General features: G+C 34.6%; 1 protein-coding gene and 1 long non-coding RNA gene across 12 annotated transcripts in view; one reads left to right on the top strand and one right to left on the bottom strand.

Annotated features, from left to right (window-relative positions):
- Positions 1-255, bottom strand: part of LOC110451451 — a 4,682-nt gene extending 4,427 nt beyond the window's left edge. The window contains exon 1 of the long non-coding RNA XR_002463076.1: positions 3-255. This is a non-coding gene — a long non-coding RNA (uncharacterized LOC110451451). The remainder of the gene's footprint in view (positions 1-2) is intronic.
- The window catches only part of LOC110451450 (paired box protein Pax-5-like), an 83,262-nt gene that overhangs the window by 30,145 nt on the left and 28,375 nt on the right, over positions 1-24,742 (top strand). For 2 of the 11 annotated variants that reach the window (XM_021499470.1, XM_021499471.1), the window contains exon 3: positions 4,037-4,063. The exons of 1 other annotated variant lie outside the window; for it this stretch is intronic. In XM_021499470.1, the coding sequence (XP_021355145.1) occupies positions 4,037-4,063 (27 nt within the window). Of the gene's footprint in view, positions 1-4,036; positions 4,064-13,585; positions 14,671-20,325; positions 20,734-20,819; positions 23,359-24,742 lie in introns of those variants that run through there. 8 more of the 11 variants (XM_021499473.1, XM_021499469.1, XM_021499477.1 and 5 more) reach the window with 8 other exon arrangements.

Genomic DNA, 24,742 nt, shown 5'->3' with positions numbered 1-24,742 from the left:
ACCTTTCCCCAGTGTCCCTATCGACTCCTGTATCTTTGACGTTACCTGTGATGTTGACACCTTTCCCCAGTGTCCCTGTCGACTCCTTTATCTGTGACGTTACCTGTGATGTTGACACCTTTCCCCAGTGTCCCTGTCGACTCCTGTATCTGTGACGTTACCTGTGATGTTGACACCTTCCCCCAGTGTCCCTGTCGACTCCTGTATCTGTGACGTTACCTGTGACGTTGACACCTTTCCCCAGTGTCCCTGTCGACTCCTTTATCTGTGACGTTACCTGGGATGTTGATGTTGTCACCTTTCCCACCTGTGATGTTAGTGTACTTACGTGGTACTGTCAGTTTTTCACCATCTTTAGGAAGCTAATTATATCGATGGAGAGATATGTACAGAGATTGGGGACTATCGCAGGTATTCATAATTCAACGAGCGGGTCCTTTGATACTCAACTTTAACAATTTGATAATTCCGAATCGGGTGGATGGTTGTTGTTTGAAAACTATTTCCACTTTCATCCCGGGTACACGGCCATCAATTTTTAAGTGCCTCCATAGAAAACCTATTTATGTCTAACTTGTGTATAGGGAAAACGAAACTGGTTCCATTTCATGTAGTCATGCTGCCTGGGTAGAGTTAATAGGTAACCTAAAGATGAAAGGCTGGTTATGGGAATTTCACCAATACTTGTACGACAGTAATGAACATAAAAGCCTTTCACCTCTCCCGGGAGACACTTGTCCAGTAATATCACCTGATCTATCTACACCGTTCTTACCTACCCGTCAACAGGACCCATTTCGAAAATTTATTTCTTGTAAATCACAGTTTTTTTTGTAAAGGTATGCTCTAAATATTGTAATGTAAATGTCTTCAATTTTGTTTACTCATCTAGGTATTTTCAATTAAGTATAAAATATTGATGTTATGGACCTAATATAAATATATACTTACCCCTTGGCTAGGAAAAAACAACATTGATTGTATACGTCTAGGCGTTTACTTTGCATCTCTATACAAACAGTATACAATTCGATCGTGTAGGTGTGTTTTTGTGGGCGACCTTTTACCGCGACAGGTAAATATCCCTATATAATTAACATATATACAGCTACCGACTACTAATGGAATCATGATCAGGTCCTAAAGCTGATATAGAAAATAGATATAAACCTTTGACAAAAAAATCATTAAAACATGCTGAACTTTGAAAAATAAAAAATATCATTTTTAAAACGGTATTAGAATATGTTTAAAGCCTAGATAGCATTTAAAATATAACATGTCTTTTAATTTGAATGTTTAATTTGATGTACGTTCATGTTAGAAAAGCATGAATTTGTCTTAATGAAGCCGATTGTGATTGATGCAGCTATGTCAAAAAGACGCTTATTTCTTAAATGATAACCGCAGTTTCGGAATGTATTTCAAAACTATCGTCAATGTTAATAATGTCACTCTGGCTGTGATATATTGCGCCCGGTAGTGGAGCATTGCGTAAACAAATTGCCCACAGGCAGTGAAACACTTGTTATGAATGCTAATGACGTCGTCTTTTTTCATTTTGTTCTCGCTTGAACAGTTTGACGAATGAACTGATAAAATTAGACAAACATTTGGCATGTGTGTACATATTATTAAAAACTAATTCGATCCGGATCATTTATCTGTCCAGACACGGGATGTTGTGTATCAGGGGTACACGGGATATCATGAATCGGTGTGTACTGCCTTCATACAGCGTTAGTGACGTCACCATTGACTGGACCGTGGCGTGTAGATTAGTTAAAAAAAAAGAGATTATTTACACGTTGATAGAGTGTGGCAGTGGAACACGCCCCAGTCTGTGTATATGTAGTACACACTCGGGCGCGTTCGGCTGGAACTATAAGTGATGTTCACTCGCTCCCGTGAAAACTAGCACCTGTTAGAGACACATTCCGACACCTTCCTGTGGAACAAGGTCTCTACGATCACTGAACATGTGTAAAATCGAGAAACGTACCGTGAAAACTTACTCAGCGAATCACATTCGTAAGATTAATTAGTGCAAAATGTGATGTCTATCTTAGACTCGAAACTGGTTTAACAAAATATGTTAACACACATGAAACATATTTCGCATTAAACAATACATTTGATACATTTTACTCTATTATTAGATTATAGAATTATATTTATTACATTTGGATTTGAATACTCAGGGCATTAAGTGTGTCATGGATATATGAACTCAATTAAAATTAATTTTATACCTCATGATGCAAATATTTGGAAAAACTTTGAATGAGAAAATCAGTCGATACTACAACATTTATTCAAACGATTTCATTTAAGATAGAGCTCCCAAACATGAGGTTTGTGTGAATTTTTATCTCGCAGTTATTATTTACAGAATATATAAATGAGCGTTTTAGGACGGTATATTCAAAGGCGATATTTAAAAAAATATATATTTTCAAATATCACGTGTGACCCTTTACCACAACCTAAGATTTGTGGCTAGTGTCGGAAGTGACATCCGGTACATAAGTGACAGTCCCAACCCCTCCCTGCCCGACCCCTCGCGTGACTGGCCCCTATGTGCAATATTAGCCGCTCCACAAACCCGATTCTATCATCAATATTTATGGGCTAAAGTCTGTTCTATCGTATCACTTCTATCAATAATGCACCATATCGGTGTTTCAAGAAAATTGTTAGCGATCACCAATCAATGTGGCTGTTTGTTTGTCTCATATTTATGGGTTGTTTTTCGCTGATGGGACAGGCATCAACCTCTCTGTCCGGTTACCTGATGACAGAAGCTTCCTCCCCGAGGTCTATTATAGTAGTAATAAACGGATAATAAATAACAATTCCCACTTTATACAAGGAATTGTATTCGAACACATGATATGCTAAAAATGTCAATGTATTTATTGATATAAACAAATCACAATTTGATGGTTATGGAATTGGCCTTCTACTTTAAAAGTAATATTAAATAGTATAAAGATAAAAAAAATGTTTATGTATATCCGGTTTATTTCCTTTATTAATCTGCTTAGTTTAAAATTTTACTTCGATGTCTCTAACACATCTAATAGTTGTTTTAGCAATTTCGAATGTGAACACCTAGTGTATTTATATTGAAATGCATTGGTGTAGCAAAGCCCAGTTTGATAATATTATTATACACAACTATTTTCTTTTTGATACTTAAGTACAGATTAAAAATCGAAATTCTTTATTTGCTATAGATAAACTGTTAAGTTACCCAAGGCCGCAGTCTACTGACAGTTGTAGTTGTATTGCAGCGAGCCTGATGTGGCAGGACACATGGGCGTTACCATAGGCGGAGCTGTGTTTGCGCGGTGGGCGGAGCTCAAACACACATGGCTCCGCCCATCACAAAATGATCAAGTCATAACATGGATGAACGATCCTGACATGTTGACGAGGGTTCATTCATCGTACACGTTTTCATTACACAGTAATACACACTATACTGAACGTCGACAAACATCCGCATTTATCTCTGTCTTTTACTGAACACAGTAGATACTACTCACAGTGTCCAACACATTTACAGGAAAAACGTAATGAAAACATGTAATTTAATGTTCGCCCTGGTTTTATGTCACCGTGTATAATAAAAGTGTGTGTATTAGCAATTAATTTATGTTAAATAAAATAGTGTTTTACAAATGTTTATAAAATAGAATCGCTAATCAAATTTGTAGTTTACACATATTTTACTTCTGGTCATGTATGTTCGTTGAAGTAAAGCATGTTTTGTGTTATTCCTTTGAATAACTGCTACACAAATTAATAACTTGCTTGCAAATAACTGATTCATTGTATGTATATGTTACTAAATACTCTTAAGTAAAAAAGGTTTTCTATGTTATAATAAATGGATTGGTATCCATTTCTGTATTGAATAGCCTATATGTTAATATGTACAGCCTATATAAAGATGTAGATAATATGTGTACGCGACACTTTCCCACACTGATTATGCTATAACCATTATGTTTGCTATTTCTATCTACAGTGGAAATCTTTTTAGACGATGGAAATGGTACGTTCTTTTTATCACTTTCTATGTTATTGGTTGAGAGATGAACCTGCTCCGGGGGGCTCCCTAGGGAGTCAGTGCATGTCTTATCCTTCACTGTTGTCCGACTCGTTCGTGTTGTAACCTCTACTAACAGACACTTCTACTTTCGTTTTCACTACACTAATCATTAGATGTGTTGAACTTAATAACCATGATTAACATCTGAGTTACGTTACAGGGTTGGATTACATTGTGTATTACATTGTATTTAAAATGTTAATAATATTATATGAAAACTATAAATGCAGACTTCAGGTAGTATTACATTGTGTGAGAGTTACTCATGTATAGGACTTGTAAGGTAGTGTTACATTGTGTGAGAGTTACTCATGTATAGGACTTGTAAGGTAGTGTTACATTGTGTGAGAGTTACTCATGTATAGGACTTGTAAGGTAGTGTTACATTGTGTGAGAGTTACTCATGTATAGGACTTGTAAGGTAGTGTTACATTGTGTGAGAGTTACTCATGTATAGGACTTGTAAGGTAGTGTTACATTGTGTGAGAGTTACTCATGTATAGGACTTGTAAGGTAGTGTTACATTGTGTGAGAGTTACTCATGTATAGGACTTGTAAGGTAGTGTTACATTGTGTGAGAGTTACTCATGTATAGGACTTGTAAGGTAGTGTTACATTGTGTGAGAGTTACTCATGTATAGGACTTGTAAGGTAGTGTTACATTGTTTGGAAGCTATTATATAGGGGTTCGTTATGTAGTATTATATTTGCGACCCAATGCGTATGAAACTCCTTTAAGTAGTATTACATTGTATACCAACTATACCAACAGGAATTCATTAAGTAGTGTTGTATGAGAACTACATATTAATTATAGAAGTCTTCAATTAAGAGGGACATTATTATATAGTATTGCAATGGGTGGAAAAAATTCAGTAGAACTTTATAAAATAATACCTTGTGTATTATAACATTTATAAAACAAACGCGTAAGATTTTTTTATAAACAATTTAACAATAAAGTATAGTATGTGCTGCATTTTAAATAATAAGAAATATGCATGTTAAATTAACAATATAAATATGAAGGATAAACAATATACATTATAGTATTTATGGTAAATAAATGTTTATATAAACAACATAAAAAAAATATAAACATGTATATTAATTAAGATATGTATACGTAGGATTAGTAAATAACATAAACAAATATAAACATGTATATAATTATGATATGTATACGTAGGGTAAATAAATAACATAAATATATAGGATAATAATAATTCGAGGTTCTTATATACCGCTTTATCAATAAAATAAAGGATAAATTAACAATAAAAATATGTTAGGTAAAAAGACATTATAAATATGTATATTTAATATATATATGTAGGATATAAACAATATACGTGTAAATATGAAGGATGAAATGTGTAGGATATAAATAGACTATTATTAACACTTATTAGATAATATTTCACTGAAGGATGCTGGATATGGTGAAAGGCAGCATTTAATTATATAGAAAATTAGTATAAGATTAATGAGGAAATATACACTCGGCTTATAAATGGCAGAAAATGCATGCAGAATAAATGTTTAAACTACGGAAAATAGTATAAAAAACAGTATGACTTAGTAATTGTCGGTCAGTTAATACAGGAAACTCATTGATGTTGAAAATAACACAATACACTATAGCAGGATTTGGATGTTTAACAAGTTCGTTAAGTGTTACATGTTTTGCGAGTTTGTTAATGTATTGTATTAAACGTGTGGAGTTCATTAATGATTGCATGTTTACCAGTTCACAAAGTAAGAATCCTTGTAGGTATGTTAACATTTTTTCACTTCAGAGAGTAAGGGTAGCATACTATTAATATACCCCTTTATTATTAGTATACCAGTTAATGTTAGTAGTATCATTAGGCTAACAGTGCACTTTGTTACTATTATAGTATACCAGTGTGCTATGTTACTATTATAGTATACCAGTGTGCTATGTTACTGTTATACTATTCCAGTGGACTATGTTATTATTATAGTATACCAGTGGACTGTGTTACTATTATACTATCTATACCAGTGGACTGTGTTACTATTATAGTATACCATTGTACCATGTTACTATTATACTATACCAGTGGACTGTGTTACTATTATAGTATACCATTGTACTATGTTACTATTATACTTTACCAGTGGACTGTAATACTATTATAGTATACCATTGTACTATGTTACTATTATACTTTACCAGTGGACTGTATTACCATTATAGTATACCATTGTACTATGTTACTATTAAAGTATCACATTGTACTCTGTTACTATTATACTATACCAGTGGACTGTATTACTATTATAGTATATCATTGTACTATGTTACTATTATAGTATATCATTGTACTATGTTACTATTATAATATACCAGTGGACTGTGTTACTATTATAGTATACCAGTGTACTATGTTACTATTATACTATACCAGTGGAATGTGTAACTATTGTAGTATACCATTGTACTATGTTACTATTATACTATACCAGTGGAATGTGTAACTATTATAGTATACCATTGTACTATGTTACTATTATACTTTATCAGTGGACTGTGTTACTATTATAGCAAACCAGTGTACTATGTGACTATTATAGTATATCAGTGGACTGTGTTACTATTATAGTATACCATTGTGCTATGTTACTATTATACTATACCAGTGGACTGTATTACTATGATAGTATACCAGTGTACTATGTTACTATTATAGTATATCAGTGGACTGTGTTACTATTATAGTATACCATTGTGCTATGTTACTATTATGCTATACCAGTGGACTGTATTACTATGATAGTATACCATTGTACTATGTTACTATTGTACTATACCAGTGGACTATGTTACTATTATAGTATATCAGTGGACTGTGTTATTATTATAGTATACCATTGTACTTTGTTACTATTATACTATACCAGTGGACTGTGTTATTATTATAGTATATCAGTGTACTATGTTACTATTATGCTATATCAGTGGACTGTGTTATTATTATAGTATATCAGTGTACTATGTTACTATTATACTATATCAGTGGACTGTGTTACTATTATAGTATTCCAGTGGACTATGTTACTATTATAGTATATCATTGTACTATGTTACTATTATAGTATATCAGTGTACTATGTTACTTTTATACTATACCAGTGGACTGTGTTACTATTATAGTATATCATTGTACTATGTTACTATTATAATATATCAGTGGACTGTGTTACTATTATAGTATACCAGTGTACTATGTTACTATTGTACTATACCAGTGTACTATGTTATTATCATAGAATAAAAGGTGGACTATGTTACTATTATAGTATACCAGTGGACTGTATTACTATTATACTATACCAGTGTACTATGTTACTATCATAGTATATCAGAGTACTATGTTACTATTATACTTTACCAGTGGACTGTATTACTATAATAGTTTACCATTGTACTATGTTACTATTATACTCTACCAGTGGACTGTGTTACTATTATAGTATACCAGTGTACTATGTTACTATTATAATATGCCAGTGGACTGTGTTATTATTATAGTATATCAGTGTAACCCCCCCCTATTATACTATACCCGTGTAGTATGTTACTATTATACTCTACCAGTTGACTGTATTACTATTATAGTAAAACAGTGTACTATGTTACTTATATACTATACCAGTGGACTGTATTACTTTTATAGTAAACCAGTGTACTATGTTACTATTGTACTATATCAGTGGACTGTGTTACTTATATAGTATACCATTGTACTATGTTACTATTGTACTCTACCAGTGGACTGTATTACTATTATAGTATACCAGTGTACTATGTTACTATTATAGTATATCAGTGTACTATGTTACTTTTATACTATACCAGTGGACTGTGTTACTATTATAGTATACCATTGTACTATGTTACTATTATAGTATATCACTGTACTATGTTACTTTTATACTATACCAGTGGACTGTGTTACTATTATAGTATACCAGTGTACTATGTTACTATTATAGTATACCAGTGTACTATGTTACTAATTTAGTATACCAGTGGACTGTGTTACTATTATAGTATATCTGTGGACTGTGTTTCTTTTATAATATATCTGTAGACTGTGTTACTATTATAGTATATCTGTGGACTGTGTTACTATTAAAGTATCACATTGGACTGTGTTACTTTTATATTATATCAGTGGACTGTGTTTCTATTATAATAAATCTGTGGACTGTGCTACTATTAAAGTATATCAGTGTTCTGTGTTACTATTATAGTATATCAGTGTACTGTGTTACTATTATAGTATATCAGTGTACTATGTTACTATTATACTATACCAGTTGATTTTGTTATTATAGTATATCAATGGACTGTGTTACTATTATAGTATATCAGTGGACTGTGTTACTATTAAAGTATATCTGTGGACTGTGTTACTATTATATTATATCAGTGTTCTGTGTTACTATTATAATATATCAGTGGACTGTGTTACTATTATAGTATATCAGTGGACTGTGTTACTATAATAGTATACCAGTGTACTATGATACTATTATAGTATATCAGTGGACTGTGTTACTATTATAGTATATCTGTTTTCTGTGTCACTATTATAGTATACCAGTGGACTGTGTTACTATTATAGTATATCAGTGGACTGTGTTAATTTTATAGTATATCAGTGGACTGTGTTACTATTATAGTATACCAGTGTACTATGTTACTATTATAATATATCAGTGGACTGTGTTACTATTATAGTATATCATTGTACTATGTTACTATTATAATATACCAGTGGACTGTATTACTATTAAAGTATATCAGTGGACTATGTTACTATTAAAGTATATCAGTGGACTATGTTACTATTATAGTATATCAGTGGACTGTGTTACTATTATAGTATATCTGGTTTCTGTGTCACTATTATAGTATATCAGTGGACTGTGTTACTATTATAGTTTATCAGTGGACTGTGTTACTATTATAGTTTATCAGTGTACTGTATTACTATTATAGTATATCTGAGTTCTGTGTCACTATTATACTATACCAGTGGACTGTGTTACTATTATATTATATCAATGTACTGGTATACTATAATACATGTAGTGTACCAGTATACTGTGTTACTAATTTAGAATACCAGTGGACTGTGTACTGTTTCACAGTGTTACATATAAAAACAATGCTACCAAATCCTATATGCATTTCTCCGGTGGCAGTTTAACAGATGACTTTTGATGGTGCATTCGTTGAATTAAATTATCATTTGGCATATGACTGACTATCCCTAGCTATATAAAATGCATAAATTTCCTATATAACATTTAAGTAATATAAGATTTTTTATCGTGGTATGAATACGAATGTTCAAACATGGGCAGCAGTACTCATGAGAAAACTATGTCGTTGTGTTTTATGTTTGTTGGTTTTCATGAAAAGAGTACAGGGGGCAACTTATCATTTGTTGATTTATCATATGATGACTAGAAAAAAAATCGTAAAAGATGAAAGTATGTTTGTGGTCTAGCTAATGAATGTGGCCTCGTTAACGGTAAAACTCTCCTGTGATTGGGCCATACAAATACACGTGAAAAACACTCAGGATATCAAAACAGGACTAATCACAATAATTGTCAACAATAAATGCCAAAGAAATGACTAACATCTTGCAATAGGGATCATTTAACTGGAAAACGTTGACTTTCTCGTCAACAAAACAAAGTCATTACACTGTGGTGGTTAGGGTTGATGTAGTAGCGAGGTTTTGATCTCCCAGTAGGTGACATGACTGCCCAACCCCTTTATGCGCCCTGTCGTACCCTAACAGGTGAGGGGGCGGAGACGTTAAGCTACCCTCGGGCACTTTCTAGTTGCACGAGCCTATTAAATGTTAATTTTGTAGCTGTGACAGAGCTGTTGATCGCTATCTTTGTTGGTGAAATAAAGCCACTAACACTATCTTGTCATCAAAAAATCAAATATTATTCACGCTAACGCGTTTAAATCGAAAACATAACATTGCATGATAGCAACACCAAGCAAAGAAGAAATTAATACTGAAATATGTCAAGCTGAATCATTTTTTAATTGTTTTTTGTTTTTTAAATCATCACTTTTATGACATGCATCATTACTTACTCGATAATATTTAAATCACTTCCTTAGATTAACAATGATTAGCGCTAAATCATATCGTATTCAAAAGTATTGAAATCCGTTATTGTCATTTAACTGGGCATCTAGGCACCATGTACTGATGTTAGAACTCTAGATTTTATATAAGAAGTGTTGAAAATGCAACCACATTCCTCAGTAATATTTATGACAGGTGCTCTTAGCATTATGTACCGATTCTATGTGACCTATAATTTCCATAACTTGACTAAACGTATGTATTGACAATGAAATCAAAACCCAGTTAATGGTTTTATTATGAAATATACATGTTTTGAATTGTCAATTTCTCAGCATGGTAATATATGACAAATATAATTTGTTGTGTTTAATGTTATTGTTGTATATTGTAATCCGAGCCTTGTTTAACAGCGTGGTAAGTGAGTGGAATTATTAAGCGAAGGTATCACTTTTCAGATTGTTGTTGGGTTGTAGAGCTTGTTTCATTGACTCTGAATACTTTTAAACTCAGCTTAGACCTTGACCATTCCCACTCTGTACACTGCCATCACTGCGGGTCGTTCACTCTTACATAAATGTCCAAATGACAGTCAGCTTACTGTTATTTTATTGGATTAAGAATGCAGCATGAAGTATTTATCTCGTTGTTTGGAGCTTGTCACTGGACATGCTTGTCTGGGTCTGAAAGTGACTTGTGCTTTCTATTCCCATCATCGCCGACGAATAATCCCGATTTACATCTCATTTGCATATGTTTTACATGTGAATGATTTACTTCGCACACGTTCACAAACACAGGCCAAGAGTGCTCTTACAGAGATCCAGAAAGGAACCTTTATACTTTTATCAATACTTCTGTTTACAATTGGAATTTTTCTCAAAAGCATTGACGTGTTTTTTTTTCGAAATAGCTATAAACAAGAATGTAACGAGTTTTTTAGTGACCGTCTACTGGGCGTTTCTGATTAAAGTTTATAAGTGACCGTCTACTGTGGGTTTCTGATTAAAGTTTATAAGTGACCGTCTACCGGGGGATTTTGATTAAAGTTTATAAGTGACCGTCTACTGGGGGTTTATTATTAAAGTTTATAAGAGACCGTTTACTGGGGGTATATTGCACCGGATGAGATCAGAAGTGACCGTCTTCTAAGGACTAGATTCACAAGTCTACTAGAGGTATCGGGCTGGATACCTTCTTAAAAAACTAGATTCACGAGCTAGAGTGTCGACCCTCTCGTCTCCTCATTAACACTCCTGTAGTTAACGACGGCTCAGCGGTGGTGCAGAAGGCTTTAGCTAATTAGGTTTAATGGGCGAGAGAGCAGAATACACGTTTATCGTCACTTAGTTAGCGAGCTGTACAGGTAAACATATCTGGTAGCTTCATTAAAGCCCGTCTGAAGGCGGTAATGATAATTTGGGTTTATTACATCTAAAATGATAAATAAATCATTCTTGCGTTACAACCATCGAGACAGGATACAAATTCAATGCAAACTGCTCAAATTAATTCTAACTTGCCACAGGTAATTGCGACGGTAAATGAAATACTCTCGTGATGATATGGAAGACCCATTTCTCGACTTTAAAGAAGAAACTGATAGCAAGGTAAATTATAGTATCCTGTCCTGTTACAGGTAAATCTAGAAAGTAAATGCTAAATCTGTTCGCTAAGAAACACAGGGCAACGTCTACTGATGCGTCTTTGCAGGTGAAATGATATAGTTGTGGAAGTAAGAAACTGAAATAAACGAAAGAGGGAAAATTAACGAGGAGTGTTTTATAAATATATTGCATGAAAGGGAACGTATGTTTGACGAGCGGGCTTTGTGATTTATAAGGCACAATGACCCTCACCATCAATTTGTCTTAACTTCATCACTCATCCTGAATCAAAGAAAGTAGAAAGATGGATCGGCCGTGAACTGCCCCTTCATAAAACACGTCTCATCCATTGTAAGGAGAAATATTAACAGAGCTGGGTTATATAGTTATAGGTTGTCTACGGCTTGCTTTGAGAAATTACTTTGAATTGCTATGTCCTTTAAAACTTGCCATTTTTAACCCGTTAATAGTACTTTCTTACTATTATCGTAAAAACTTTGTCACCTTCTGTCTCCGTAGCTAGAGAATTCTCAGAGAAACTTTTACAATTCTATAAAGTCATGCTTGTCAGGAGTAATATTTTAATATTGCCTAAAACGATTACACTGTTTAAGATTCAATATAATTTTGTGTAGCACTGAGGTCAGTAGCCTTAAAAATGTTGTGTACTAAATACATATTCGCAATATATTAAGACAACAATTTAATTGAGTAAAAAATAACAAATTCCTCGACGTTTAATCAAGTAAAACTACCTCGTTCATATAACTGCACTAGAATTTAATTGGTCTGTTTTTTACCTCGTGTGTATAAAAAAAAACATAATTAACATTTTTCTGTGATTAGTAGGCATTTTCAACTCGCTCACCACACTAGATACTAGCGATAGTAACAGGTGTGCGAATGCAAACAGGTATATATTTTTTATCTAATTAAGAATTGACATTAAATCTCTCATCAGTTTTTTCCCTGTGATATTTAGTTAAACAAAACTTAATGACTATTTTGTTGAGAGTAGTTGTGACAACCAAAATGTAAATGAAGGTAGAATGATAATTGTCTGGACTGTTTAATTGAAAACCTCTCCCATTACCTCCCCTGGGAGACCCGCGTGTGAAAGAGCGACCCCTTATCTAGTGATCGGAATGCCAAATGGGGACAAATGCAGAGGTGGTCATGTCGCGGGAAACATCAAATGCTGCAGAGGCTGAGAGTGATGCTCCGTTATCATCTCATCCGACCATCTTTAAGATAAACTCTGGTTAATTAATCAGGATGAGATGTAACGTTACAAGTAATCGTTCCAGGGAGAAAATTAATATGGAGAGAGTACCAATTTTAAATGATCCCTGGAGATGTATAAACGAGACAAATTCTAACTTGCCTAAGCCGCCACATGCGGTGGAATACACTAGTGTCGCACTCCTTTAATTCCGATTTCCTACCAAGTTGTCATCATTTCTATAATAAAGTAATCAAGTCTAAAACTATCTTCTGTCGGGCTTGTATGATATAACAAAGGCATATGTAAGGATGCCTTAATGATGGTTTTGTGTGCTTTCCCTCACACCGTCAATACATTCAAAGTTGTTGGCATTTGAGTTGACTCGGCTTATAATTGAAGTCTGCCTAACGGCGAAGGCCTACAGACACAGCGGTCTAAATCGGATTACAGCTATGATTTTAGTTGGTTAAAACCACGCAGATATTATGTTTACAGCCTGATAAGGTTATATATAATGAGATGAGCCGGGAGGAGTAGGAGGCGGAGGGAAGCAAAGTTGGCTGTAACAGCAAACAACTCTAAGACTTGCTTATTTGTTGGTTAGGAGCGCGTGTCCATCCAAAATTTGACAGGGTGAAAAGCCCTGCAGGCCTGCTGTCTACAGAACCAGTGTTTCAGGGGGGCATGGCACCTCACTTGTAGATGGAGTCGAGCACGGACATATGCCGGAGTCTTCTCGCCAGTCGCTAGCTCCAGCGGTCCTCAAAGACGGACTATCTCTTGATCTTTAATTCTGATACTAGAGAGAGGGTCCCTAATGATGGGGAAGACACCGGACACTGATATCGTAACATCCGCACGACCGCCACAACGCTGATTCGTCACGGACGGCGTTCAGAATATGAATATTCTTAATTCTGGCCACACCAAATCCCAACCTGCCCTAATAGTCCGGCACTTGATTGTTCTAGCGTCTTTGATGTAGTGCTATGCTGTAACGGATCTCAGCGTCATGTTGACATAGCCCCACTACAGTTGTTCACATCTCTCTATATACACACTGTAATCACATATATATATACAGAGAAAAAATACAGCTATACAACGGATACCAAAATTGAAGTAAAACCGACGAGTAAAGATCGAGTTTGGATGACAACTGAGATTGGAGTTCCAGCATAAAAAACTATTAGCAGTGCTGACATTGGATCGACCAAAGCCGAGCCCCGGTGTCTGTGTTACTGACGCAAGGGAGTTGTATCGGAGGAAATTTAAAACAAGATCTATATTTCATTTGATTTTTCATTCCTGTTTGTATTATGATACACCAGTGACGGAGCAAAGCTATGGACATGCTGTACTTTGGCGACACAGTGCCATATGCTTACCCACCCTCCTACAAACAGGGATCCTACTGCGATTTTAACAGTGCGTGTGCCTATCAAAATGTGACCAATTCCGGAGCCTGCAGGTTCAGTTCCGTACCCCCGTCGTATGGCCCATACTCCCTCCCACCCGGGGGGTGTAACGGATTTTTTAGCAGAAAACCTACACGTATAAAAGGTAATCGAGGTTTTCAATTATTTAACCAAACTAATTCATTGCACGTAATTTTTACAAGTCATAACAGCATGCCTATTTCTTCATTTATTGAATAACCGATACCTCATTCAAAGAATAGTATTGTTATTTATTTTCATTTTTTAGCAATTTGAATTTCTGCTTATATTTAGCTCCTTTTTAAAATACAAGTAGAAATGCCATTGAAAGTAGTAAACGGGAATTTGACTCAATTCAGTACTTCATTAATATTTCTAAACTTCCACACTTTATATCGCTTTGTGTTGGTTTTGTCGGGTGTATACAAGCATGAACGCTGACTTTTCGGTAGTTAAAATTGACATATTGAAAACCCGGTGGATGTGCCGGCTATGTGTGGCATGAAAACATCGATTCAGCGATATTAAAAAAAAAAAACCAGAAAGAAAACAAATGATGACAAGAACGTCTGAGAAAGCCATCAGTGAAGTGCCGTGAAGGAGATGTGGGGAAATGGAAGAGGCGCTCGCTCCATACCCTAACACAACCGATATCTACCCTCGTAAATCCTATGTTAATTTGGACCGTTGGATTGATTGATGCAAGACGCCGAGATAAAAACGCCTTTTCAAAAGTTAGAAGAAAAACGATTTCGTTCACTTTAACTTACTTAGTATGTAAAAAAAGATTAATCTTAAATCTGAAGAAAAAACATCCCGGCAATATTACTGTTATTGATAGCATGTCCACATTGACAAATTCAATAAATGTTGGGCAAAAAAACCCACACTTCTTTTCCCGTTTACTCATTGTGTTATTTCGCAAAAATTATCTTATGATAAATGTAAGAAAAATGTGCAAAACTAAAAGGTTAAAGAAAGAAGAAAAGGGGCTGTGGTTTGTTTAGGAAAGGCCCGCTGATAGATGAGCAGGAGTTATTGATTGGAATCTGTACCGAGAGATCTATAGGAAAACTTGTTTTTTTCGTGTTTTGCTTTGAACTCGAGGCAAGCGGAAAAAAATTTGGCAGAATGAGGTATTATCATACAAATCAAACCAATCGGCAGGGAGGATTGTCAGTTTTTTACCCCGAGTTAGTGAAAACATCTGTTTTACTGACATACCATAACATATACAGCCCTCAGCCGCACTGGTAATCGTCAGACAGACAAAAAGGAAATTTTGTGGACATTTTAGTTCCGCATCATTGACTGTCATTCAGTATAAGATTCACGAGGATAACCATTTAAAAAAACACCTCTCCTTTCGCTTTTGAGGGTTTTCTGTAATATACACATTACCATAAACATTTGGATAATAAAGAAAGTCGATGAAGCAAATATAAATATATAGTTTTATTACAAGATGTACAACTTGTTTTAGCATTCAATAATAATGTAGATCAAGCTGATATAAATATACATGTTTTTATTTCAAGGTGTACAAGCGTTTCATCAATAGAGAAAGTACATTGTGGATCAAGCTAGTATAAATATGCATGGTTTTTATTACAGGATATTTTAACATTTCGTTAATAAGTAGATCAAGCTAGTATAAATATGCATGTGTTTTTTTTTACAAAGTGTACAAGTATTTTAACAAAAAAGGAGTAGATCAAGCTTGTATAAATATACATGGTTTCGTTACAGGATATTTTAGCATTCGTCAATCGGATAGATCAAGCTAGTATTAGTTTACATGGTTTAATTACAGGATATATTAACATTTTGTTAATAAAATAGATAGAGCTTGTCTGAATATACATGGTACCATTACAGGATATTTTTTTTTAATAAAATAGACCAAGCTTATATAAATATACAGGATATTTCAACATTTTTTTTAATAAAAAATAGATCATGCTTATATAAATATACATGGTACCATTACAGGATATTTTTTTTTAATAAAATAGATCAAGCTTATATAAATATACAGGATATTTCAACATTTTTTTAATAAAAAATAGATCAAGCTTATATAAATATACATGGTTTCATTACAGGATATATTAACAGCTCGTTAACAATTAGACAGTAGAAAACCATATCAAGCAAGCAATATTTATATATTTTGTTATTATATTTTTATATTTAGATAATGGAGAAAATATATCAAACGGGTATAAATAAACATGAATTCATTAAATGACATTTTGATATTTCCATTATAAAGACAGCAAGCAATACATATATGGAGTTAATTTCTTTATCAGATCATTTTTGACATTTCGGTAATAAAGAACTAACTAAATAAGGGATAAAATAAAGTTTCATTATCAAGATATAAAAAAAATCAGTAAAGATCACCTTAAATGTATATTTAGAATATATATTTCAATCTTATTTCGTTTTACCGTAGATCTCCAAAGCCAATAATTATCGAAAGTGATTTAGTTGGAATATATGCCTTATTTACTGTTTGTTATATGGACGTTAATTCTAGTCCAGGTTGCATTGTTTTTGCTGTAAACAACATGCTCTTTACACTATTTTTAACGTGTGAACCCTTAATCATTTTTATTAACTCTTAGTGTGTCACTGCTTTAATTTAATTAAGCTAATAAATAAGGAGAGTAATGGTTGTGATGTCCCGTGTTGTTGATAAGAACATGTTATACTGGCGTCATGTCCTATACGACGATCAGCTGAACATATTTAATTTAGTTTAATAACCGTTCAATACAGGGACAGAAAAATACTAGATAATATGACATTGATCCATTAATTCATGTAACACTTGTTTTATAATTAATAATGTATTTTACATACAGGCTCATTATTAAAAGTCACAAACCATAAAGATAGTTGAAGCCTTCTTTAATTAAACAGTATATGATTTGATAGAATACCATCTAATCTTCCTTTCCCTACCACATAAACTCATAACGCATGTACGTGATGTGGAGTGTGTAAATGCGGGTATATATTACAGTGAACGAGAGGAGACTTAGCCACGCCCCCATGTTTGGGGAGTCATGCGAGCAGAGTGACCTTAAATCCCATCTTCTGCATCTCCATGACCTAACCTACATACTTTATTGCTAGAATATATCATATCATATTCAGGAGCATATTTAGAATATCCTCATTCATAATTATTTATGATCAGAATATTTATCATAAAGCATCATTTTCCCGAAACCTATTTTAATATGTATATTTCTAGTTCAACATAACTCTTTTACTTTGAAAAATACATTAAGAAGCTGTGTATTTTAAGAAGAATGTTTTATATTTTTCCAGTTTCATGTTGCATTGGGTTGTAAAATAAAATGGTATTGGAAAGTCTATATATCGTAAAAGATGAACTATAGCGATGTTTACTTAGGAGAAACATTTACAATACATTTAATAATTATTGTAATTGGAAGTCATATTCTATTTCTTGCTAACTATTCCATGTCCAAGTTAAAATTATTAGACTTATTTTTTGACGTCCTTTTGAGGTTTTATACAAACTAAATACTATGCCGGTATCAATGTACACTCAAAACTAAATCCACAGGGATTCTCAGTGCTGGATTAAAAAACAGTTCAATTGAAAGTATTTTTTAGAATGTAATTGTGGACAAAATAGAATTGGTAGGGTTGATTGTTTGAGTGACGTGAGGGTACATGTGTATAGGTTATCCGAATCCCTATCAGAGTGTTCGGTGACAGCTTTATATTGTGTCATAACACAACACAGTCGGGTATAACCCAAACAAAGACCGAGTTGTATTTTATTAGAAAGCAAAGTAACATAACATCCAAAAGTGGCAGAAATTGTCTAGAATTACGGAATGGAGAATTGCTCGGGTTTAACAAAGGGTTGAACTTCCGGTTGGGATGTCGTTCTGTCGAGGCAACTTTCCTCCGCTGTCAAGTAAATGGCTAGATCTCGTGAGGAGGCCTATTTTAACACGAACCCTTGTTAGAATTCCTACTTAAAGTGATAACGCCCCATCACAATAACATGTATTTGGCTGGCTGACCAACCCAGGTGTACCCGTGTGTCTGTCTAATGGCCTCCCTAGGAGGTTTAGCTTCATAATGAGGCTTTATATTTACCATCGATATCACATCTACAAAAATATTTTCTTAAAAAAATATGATCATTTATTATTATTTTAGTTTTGATTTCAGGGAATCATTAGAGTGAAAAGATTGGTATATATTAATTGAGAAAATGTAAACAAGGATATTTTTTCATTATCGTCTGGTATATATAACACAAGTTCTAACTCAGATGTTCCATAAAATATGCGATTCCTTGGCTAAAAAAATATAATTAAAACCCACATGAAACAAAACCTCCTGACTAGGTAAATTCCCTATTCACCAGGTTTTAATTTTGCTTCCAAACATCCTTAATGATTATTTGAGAAAGGTGATAAAGAAATAGAAAGCCGTTGTCAGAATAATGATGTCAATTCTGAATTCATATTGTGTATTTTTTTTATCAGTGTCATCATCTTACAAAGGCAATTTCTAAATCCATTTTCTTTATAAATTATTGTTTAGAAATTAGTGAAATCAAGATAATAACAAAATTCAATATGTTTTATATATATTGTAACGAAAAACACGTGCACGAATACTGTTCGACGCTTTATAAACACAAGTCGGTGTTCGTGCTGGGAGAAAATTGCGTGAGGCCATTGTTTTGCGTGCCGCGTGGTTTGTTAAGAAGCGCCAATACCCAATTGTATGGTGCTTGACAACTCAATAAAGGATTAATCAGGCGAAATAGCCAGAAATCTCCAGAACGAGAATGAGGACTGTCAAGTCGTGAGACACTCGGACAGATTAACGGCAGGCCTGATAGCGGATATCTCAACACACAAGCAAATAACACTAAAACATTCAAAAGTGGTTTTATAACCATTTGTCCTAAAATGCATTAGGTGTTTTGGGAGATATTTTTCTTTGAAAAGGGTATATGCATTTATAATGAAAGGAAAATGTTTATTTTTTCAAGCACGAGGAAGAATAAAATGACGGATACTTTTTTGTGTTTCTTCATCACATTTTCAAACTGTCTATCAGAAACAGGCTTATTTCCCGTGGTACAAATTATTTCACGCCAGTCTACGGTCCTGACCTTGCCATCCCGCAACAATATGAAAATTTAAACACTTTCGCGGGCAAGAAACGGTGTTAACATGACACTGATGATTGTTATCGTGTATTAAAACTATGCTGCGAGCGCTGGGATGGCGGCTCATTAAACAATCATTGGTAATTGGACAAATGGTCGCACGGATTGACACTAGTCAACGGCCACACGAGTCAATAACTTCTGGTGCAAGAAAGTAGCGCCGAAGACCAACGTATCAATCTTTTTATTTTATATGTGGTCACTATCCTGCTACCTCTGAAGAGTTTTTAGTTGTTGATACATCTTGTCATAAAACGTGGTCACTCTTCTAATGGAATGTCGACCCCTGTGTTTACAAAAACACGGAAAGGCAGTGTACGTGTTACACACCACCGGTGTTTGTGGGGAGCTAATACAAACCCACTGATTGCCCATCACCTCGCTAGATTGACAGGACGGGACACTTGGCGACAAGTCACGTGACTTACTTATATGGTTAATTGGGCAGGTACTCAGGTGGGCTGGACTTCTCGCTCGGTAGGCGTGTCTAACTTTGATCGATCATCCGTATGAAATACTATCTTTTGATGCATTGCTTATGATGCTTGAATTATGTTATAAACCAGCACTGACCTGTAATATTTATGATGCATACTTCTTAATACGTATACGCTTCTCGTTTGCTTTCAAAAGTGAAACTAAATGCCAAAAAGGCATCAATTTGGTTAAAATAGTTGCAGTTGAGAGATTACGAAGAGAAGTGACAGAAGCAACACGGCAATCTGAGGGGCAGAGTTCGTTGTAATCTAGTAAACAACGACATACCCTGTAGCCACCAGATACCGGAACAATATAGCTCTGGAATTGGAGTCGGTGATCCCTCCTCATCCGGAACACTACATTCGACTGAGTACTTAAAGAGGTGTCCAGTCATGGATTTGACAACTGCTTATCGATATCATAATCCTAATTTGAATATGGTGGATTTTTACCATTCCTGTAAAAGTAAGTGACTGTTGTACACGTGGGTTGGTTGTGTTATTATTCACACCAACTAACTGGTGCTTTATACAAATATGGGCAACTGCAGTTATTGAATGATCAAACCATGGTCCGTATGATAAATTGTTGATTAATTCGTATACACGTTTTATAAGAATTTATGTGTAACACACGTTTCAGTGTGCTACTAGTCAGGATACGGTACCACATACATATATTACTATACTGTACTTCACACTGGATCTCTCACCCGTAAAACCGGCTTCACTGAAATGAGTATGCGTATCCACATATTAACGGATCGGGTTGCTGGCTCTATTTCGTACCCATTGCAGTCATAGTTTCAACGGACTAACGCGCACCAAATTAGCCTGATAACTCACCAACAGTTCCATAGGCCACATAGCGGATCGCTAGTCTACCATTGGCAGGGTGACCCGGCAATGTCGTAGTAGTGGTACCCGCCCGGAACCTTTTTCTGAACATCTTGCATCACGCCATCCGAGCACTGTCGGACCCGTGGTTCGGATCAGAGCACAGGAGAACCTAAGTAGTCCGTTTATTGTCCCATTGTGAAAATCTATTACAAATAGCATAACACGAGCCTACACGCCTCACCAACAAAGTCGGTATATATCAATCTAAAACGTATCCTCCAAACCCCACAAACAGTGTTTAACTTACAGCAGGTAATGGTGTAATAGGTAAACCTCCAGTCAGGTTCTGGTGTCTTCATCATTGTTATTATTTACAAGGACTGTCAGACGTTCGTGGTAAGTGGTGCAACATTAGAACTGGTAGGTTAAGCACTCATTAGAAAGTGGTAAATGTCGTAATTGTTTTCTGCATTAAGGAATTTATTGAACATACATTAATCCATTTCGACAGTAAGGTAGTGCTCTATTTCTAAGTACGAAGTCATTTTTCGACAACGACGTAGGTTTTGTTCTCCGGGGAGTACTGAACATTGTACAGAATTTTATTCTCTCACATTACATTAAGTAGTTTTTGCCTGTGTCCACTACTTCATTAATGTTGGGTTTTGTCACCACCGGGCGTACAAACAGGTACCTCGGTCACGTGTATACATTTGGCATATACATCATACGACAATGTTATCATTCTTACAGATTGAAATTTTCGATTTGATGATGTCCCCTGCCATAAAGTAAAGTGCAGGTATGGCCAGGTAAAAATGGTGAAGCGCTGTTTCTTGATCCTTTTGCCTAGGTTGATGGAGAACACTCCGTTAGTGTCACTCGTATAGATCAAGGCTACTCTCTCTTTGTACACAATTGATGAATATCTCGCCCAAAGCGCGGACATCAATTTTCTCACCTGCTGTCAGATGTTTTGGCGAAAAATATCCACCATAGCTTATCGGGGATCTTATAGAAATCTTAACTTTTAAGTAGTAAAGTTTGTTTTTGGTGAGCAGCCTGCTGCGGTATTGTGGTTTTATTAAGAGCATCTTTGATTGGTACAGGGCGGTCCCACGGCCCAGTCTATAGCGTCCTGTTATATCTGTTAGCCTTTACTCTCACTGGTCTCCGCGGCCGGTACACTGGCCTTTACTAGTCACCAGTCGTGTATTTTGATATTAAGTGCAATACAACACATATAATATTCAGAACAGTTTACACGATCAATTACCTAATGTGGCTAATTTTGAGAGATCGGAGTTATTAGGGAAATATATAAGTTGGGCAAAAACTTTGAACTTGCAGCAAAAGGAAGCAACAAGCAAAAATACTGCAATTTGAATTGATGGTAATACCGCAAAATTGGTCCAATTTGGCCCAATGTTCTTTTGACTAACAAGTGGGGGCATTTGTTCCGTACTGTAATGGCGGCATATTAGACATTATCTCTTCTTGAAACTAAATTCTGTGCATGTTTCAGCAACTTTGACATTTGGGGCGTTAAATTGCCGAGAGTCGTAGAAATGACACATTGCATACCGCCAAAATAGATTGACTGGAACAGGCGGCTAAAGTTGACACAAGGAAGAAATAACGGTGGAAGATAAATTTGACCATTTAAATATGGTTTCTGATTGCCCTTTCGAAAATGCAGAGAAAAAGTGGAAGTATTCTCACATGGAATATTCTGTATTGAAGCAGAATTCTTAATGAAAAAATAGAAATGGAATAATGTATAAATACCAAATTTCTGAAAATTTGTGATCGACGAAAATTCCTTAATCAAGGATTACACTGAAGGAAGTTGCTAACGAAGACAATTACTGAAGTCAATGAAAAACTCTGGGCTAGAGCCTTGAATGGTGTACTGAATGAAGTTGTATTGTTTGAAGTCTCGTCATTTAGAGGTGGGCCCGATTGGAGGTATGCACAGGCCATTGTTAGTGTGTGGATGAACACAAAGCCTTGTGAACCCACTCCGTCAAATGAACGTATAGCTTGTTGCGTAGACCGGGACTTGTACACAATACCGCGGTCGGTCGGGGTACATGGCTTCCTCTCACAGTCGTATCCCATAACACCAAAGGAGCCTCTCATACTCGTCAGTATTTGGTTAACTATCCAACCATGCAAAACACGTGGGGATCATACGCACCACACTCTCTAGCTTACCAACTGCCTCCTCGCTCGTACGACGTATTTGCAGGTAAAACAAAACATATTTTAAAAACAATATCAGGGAAAATTATTTTGATATTTATAAAAACATTTTCCAAAGTTTATGTTTATTATATTTATTTATCTGATGATATTTCGGAATATAATTAATTACAATTTCATCACTATAGTATTCGTGACGCGTATTAATTTAATCTGATGTTTTGTATGAAAAATGCCCTTTATAATATGAAATTTACATGTCTTCATGATAATGTTATTAATCAATTTTGTTGATCTTTTATACACGTCTGATGCGGATACCTACAATTAAATTTACCTCTGAACAAGCGGAATATTTAAAAGTTCCGGTTAACATTAAATTGGTAAATTGATAAATAGAACATTTTATTAAAGACCTATACATTATAATGGTATAATTATGATTTTATTATCTGTTTTATGGTGGTGATACTTAATGTCAAATATATGAAACAAAAGTATATTTCAAAATTAACTAAATTTGTTGAAATTTAATTTCTATCGAAAATGTGTTTCTATGATATATTTTAAAAGAAATTGATGCTGAATCTATTGCATACTATATATTAAATATATTATATAATTTACATTTGATGCGATGCCATTTTAATATCCTGAAAGAATTTTCCTTTGGAAAATATACTTAATAAATTTATTTGGAAAGATAATAACAGAATAAGTTGGATGCATTATATAAAATAATATAGTGTTGATAATGAATGATATGTTACTAATTCCATTTATGTGTTCATGTTGTGTGCTTGTGATGTCTGTTTGGCGGGGGCCTCTCGTTCACAATATATATCTGTATGCCATATATGTATATATATGACACTACCTGATCGCCTTCCACTGACCTCCTATTGGACAAAGTCCGACATCATATGAAAATATTTAAAACATAGCAATAATTTTTAATCGAATTATTTAAAAAACAATTTAGTCGTCAACGAATAAAAACGAACCTAATACAAAGCTTGGATACATATGCATTATGTGTATGACGTGTATACGCACTTAAAACATATATCCACACTTACACCATCTGCACTCGATTTAAAACGTTATTTTTGTTACAGTATTGTTAATTCGTAGATTATGTATTTAGCCCTGATTATATAGGAAATATACCATTGTGAAGTCAAGCGCTGTTTTTACACGAGTGATTTTTAAAACAATAACAAGGCTGCCATTTTATCCACTTATTTACGGCAAATGAGCCTAGGTATGTACTGTTGTAACTTTACTGGTCCGTGTATATTATACGTCTAGTCTGTCAATCGGGTAAACAATTCCATTATAATAATCTTCACTGTTTCCGGTGGACACGCTGTTCAAAACATTAAAAAAAAACTTTTTTTCTATAAATGATAATAAGTGTATATTGTACA

This window comes from Mizuhopecten yessoensis, unplaced genomic scaffold (assembly GCF_002113885.1).
Source record: "Mizuhopecten yessoensis strain PY_sf001 unplaced genomic scaffold, ASM211388v2 scaffold6029, whole genome shotgun sequence".
Lineage (NCBI taxonomy): Eukaryota > Metazoa > Mollusca > Bivalvia > Pectinida > Pectinidae > Mizuhopecten > Mizuhopecten yessoensis.
Note: the sequence above shows the minus strand (reverse complement) of the source record. Positions and strands in the feature narration are given on the sequence as shown.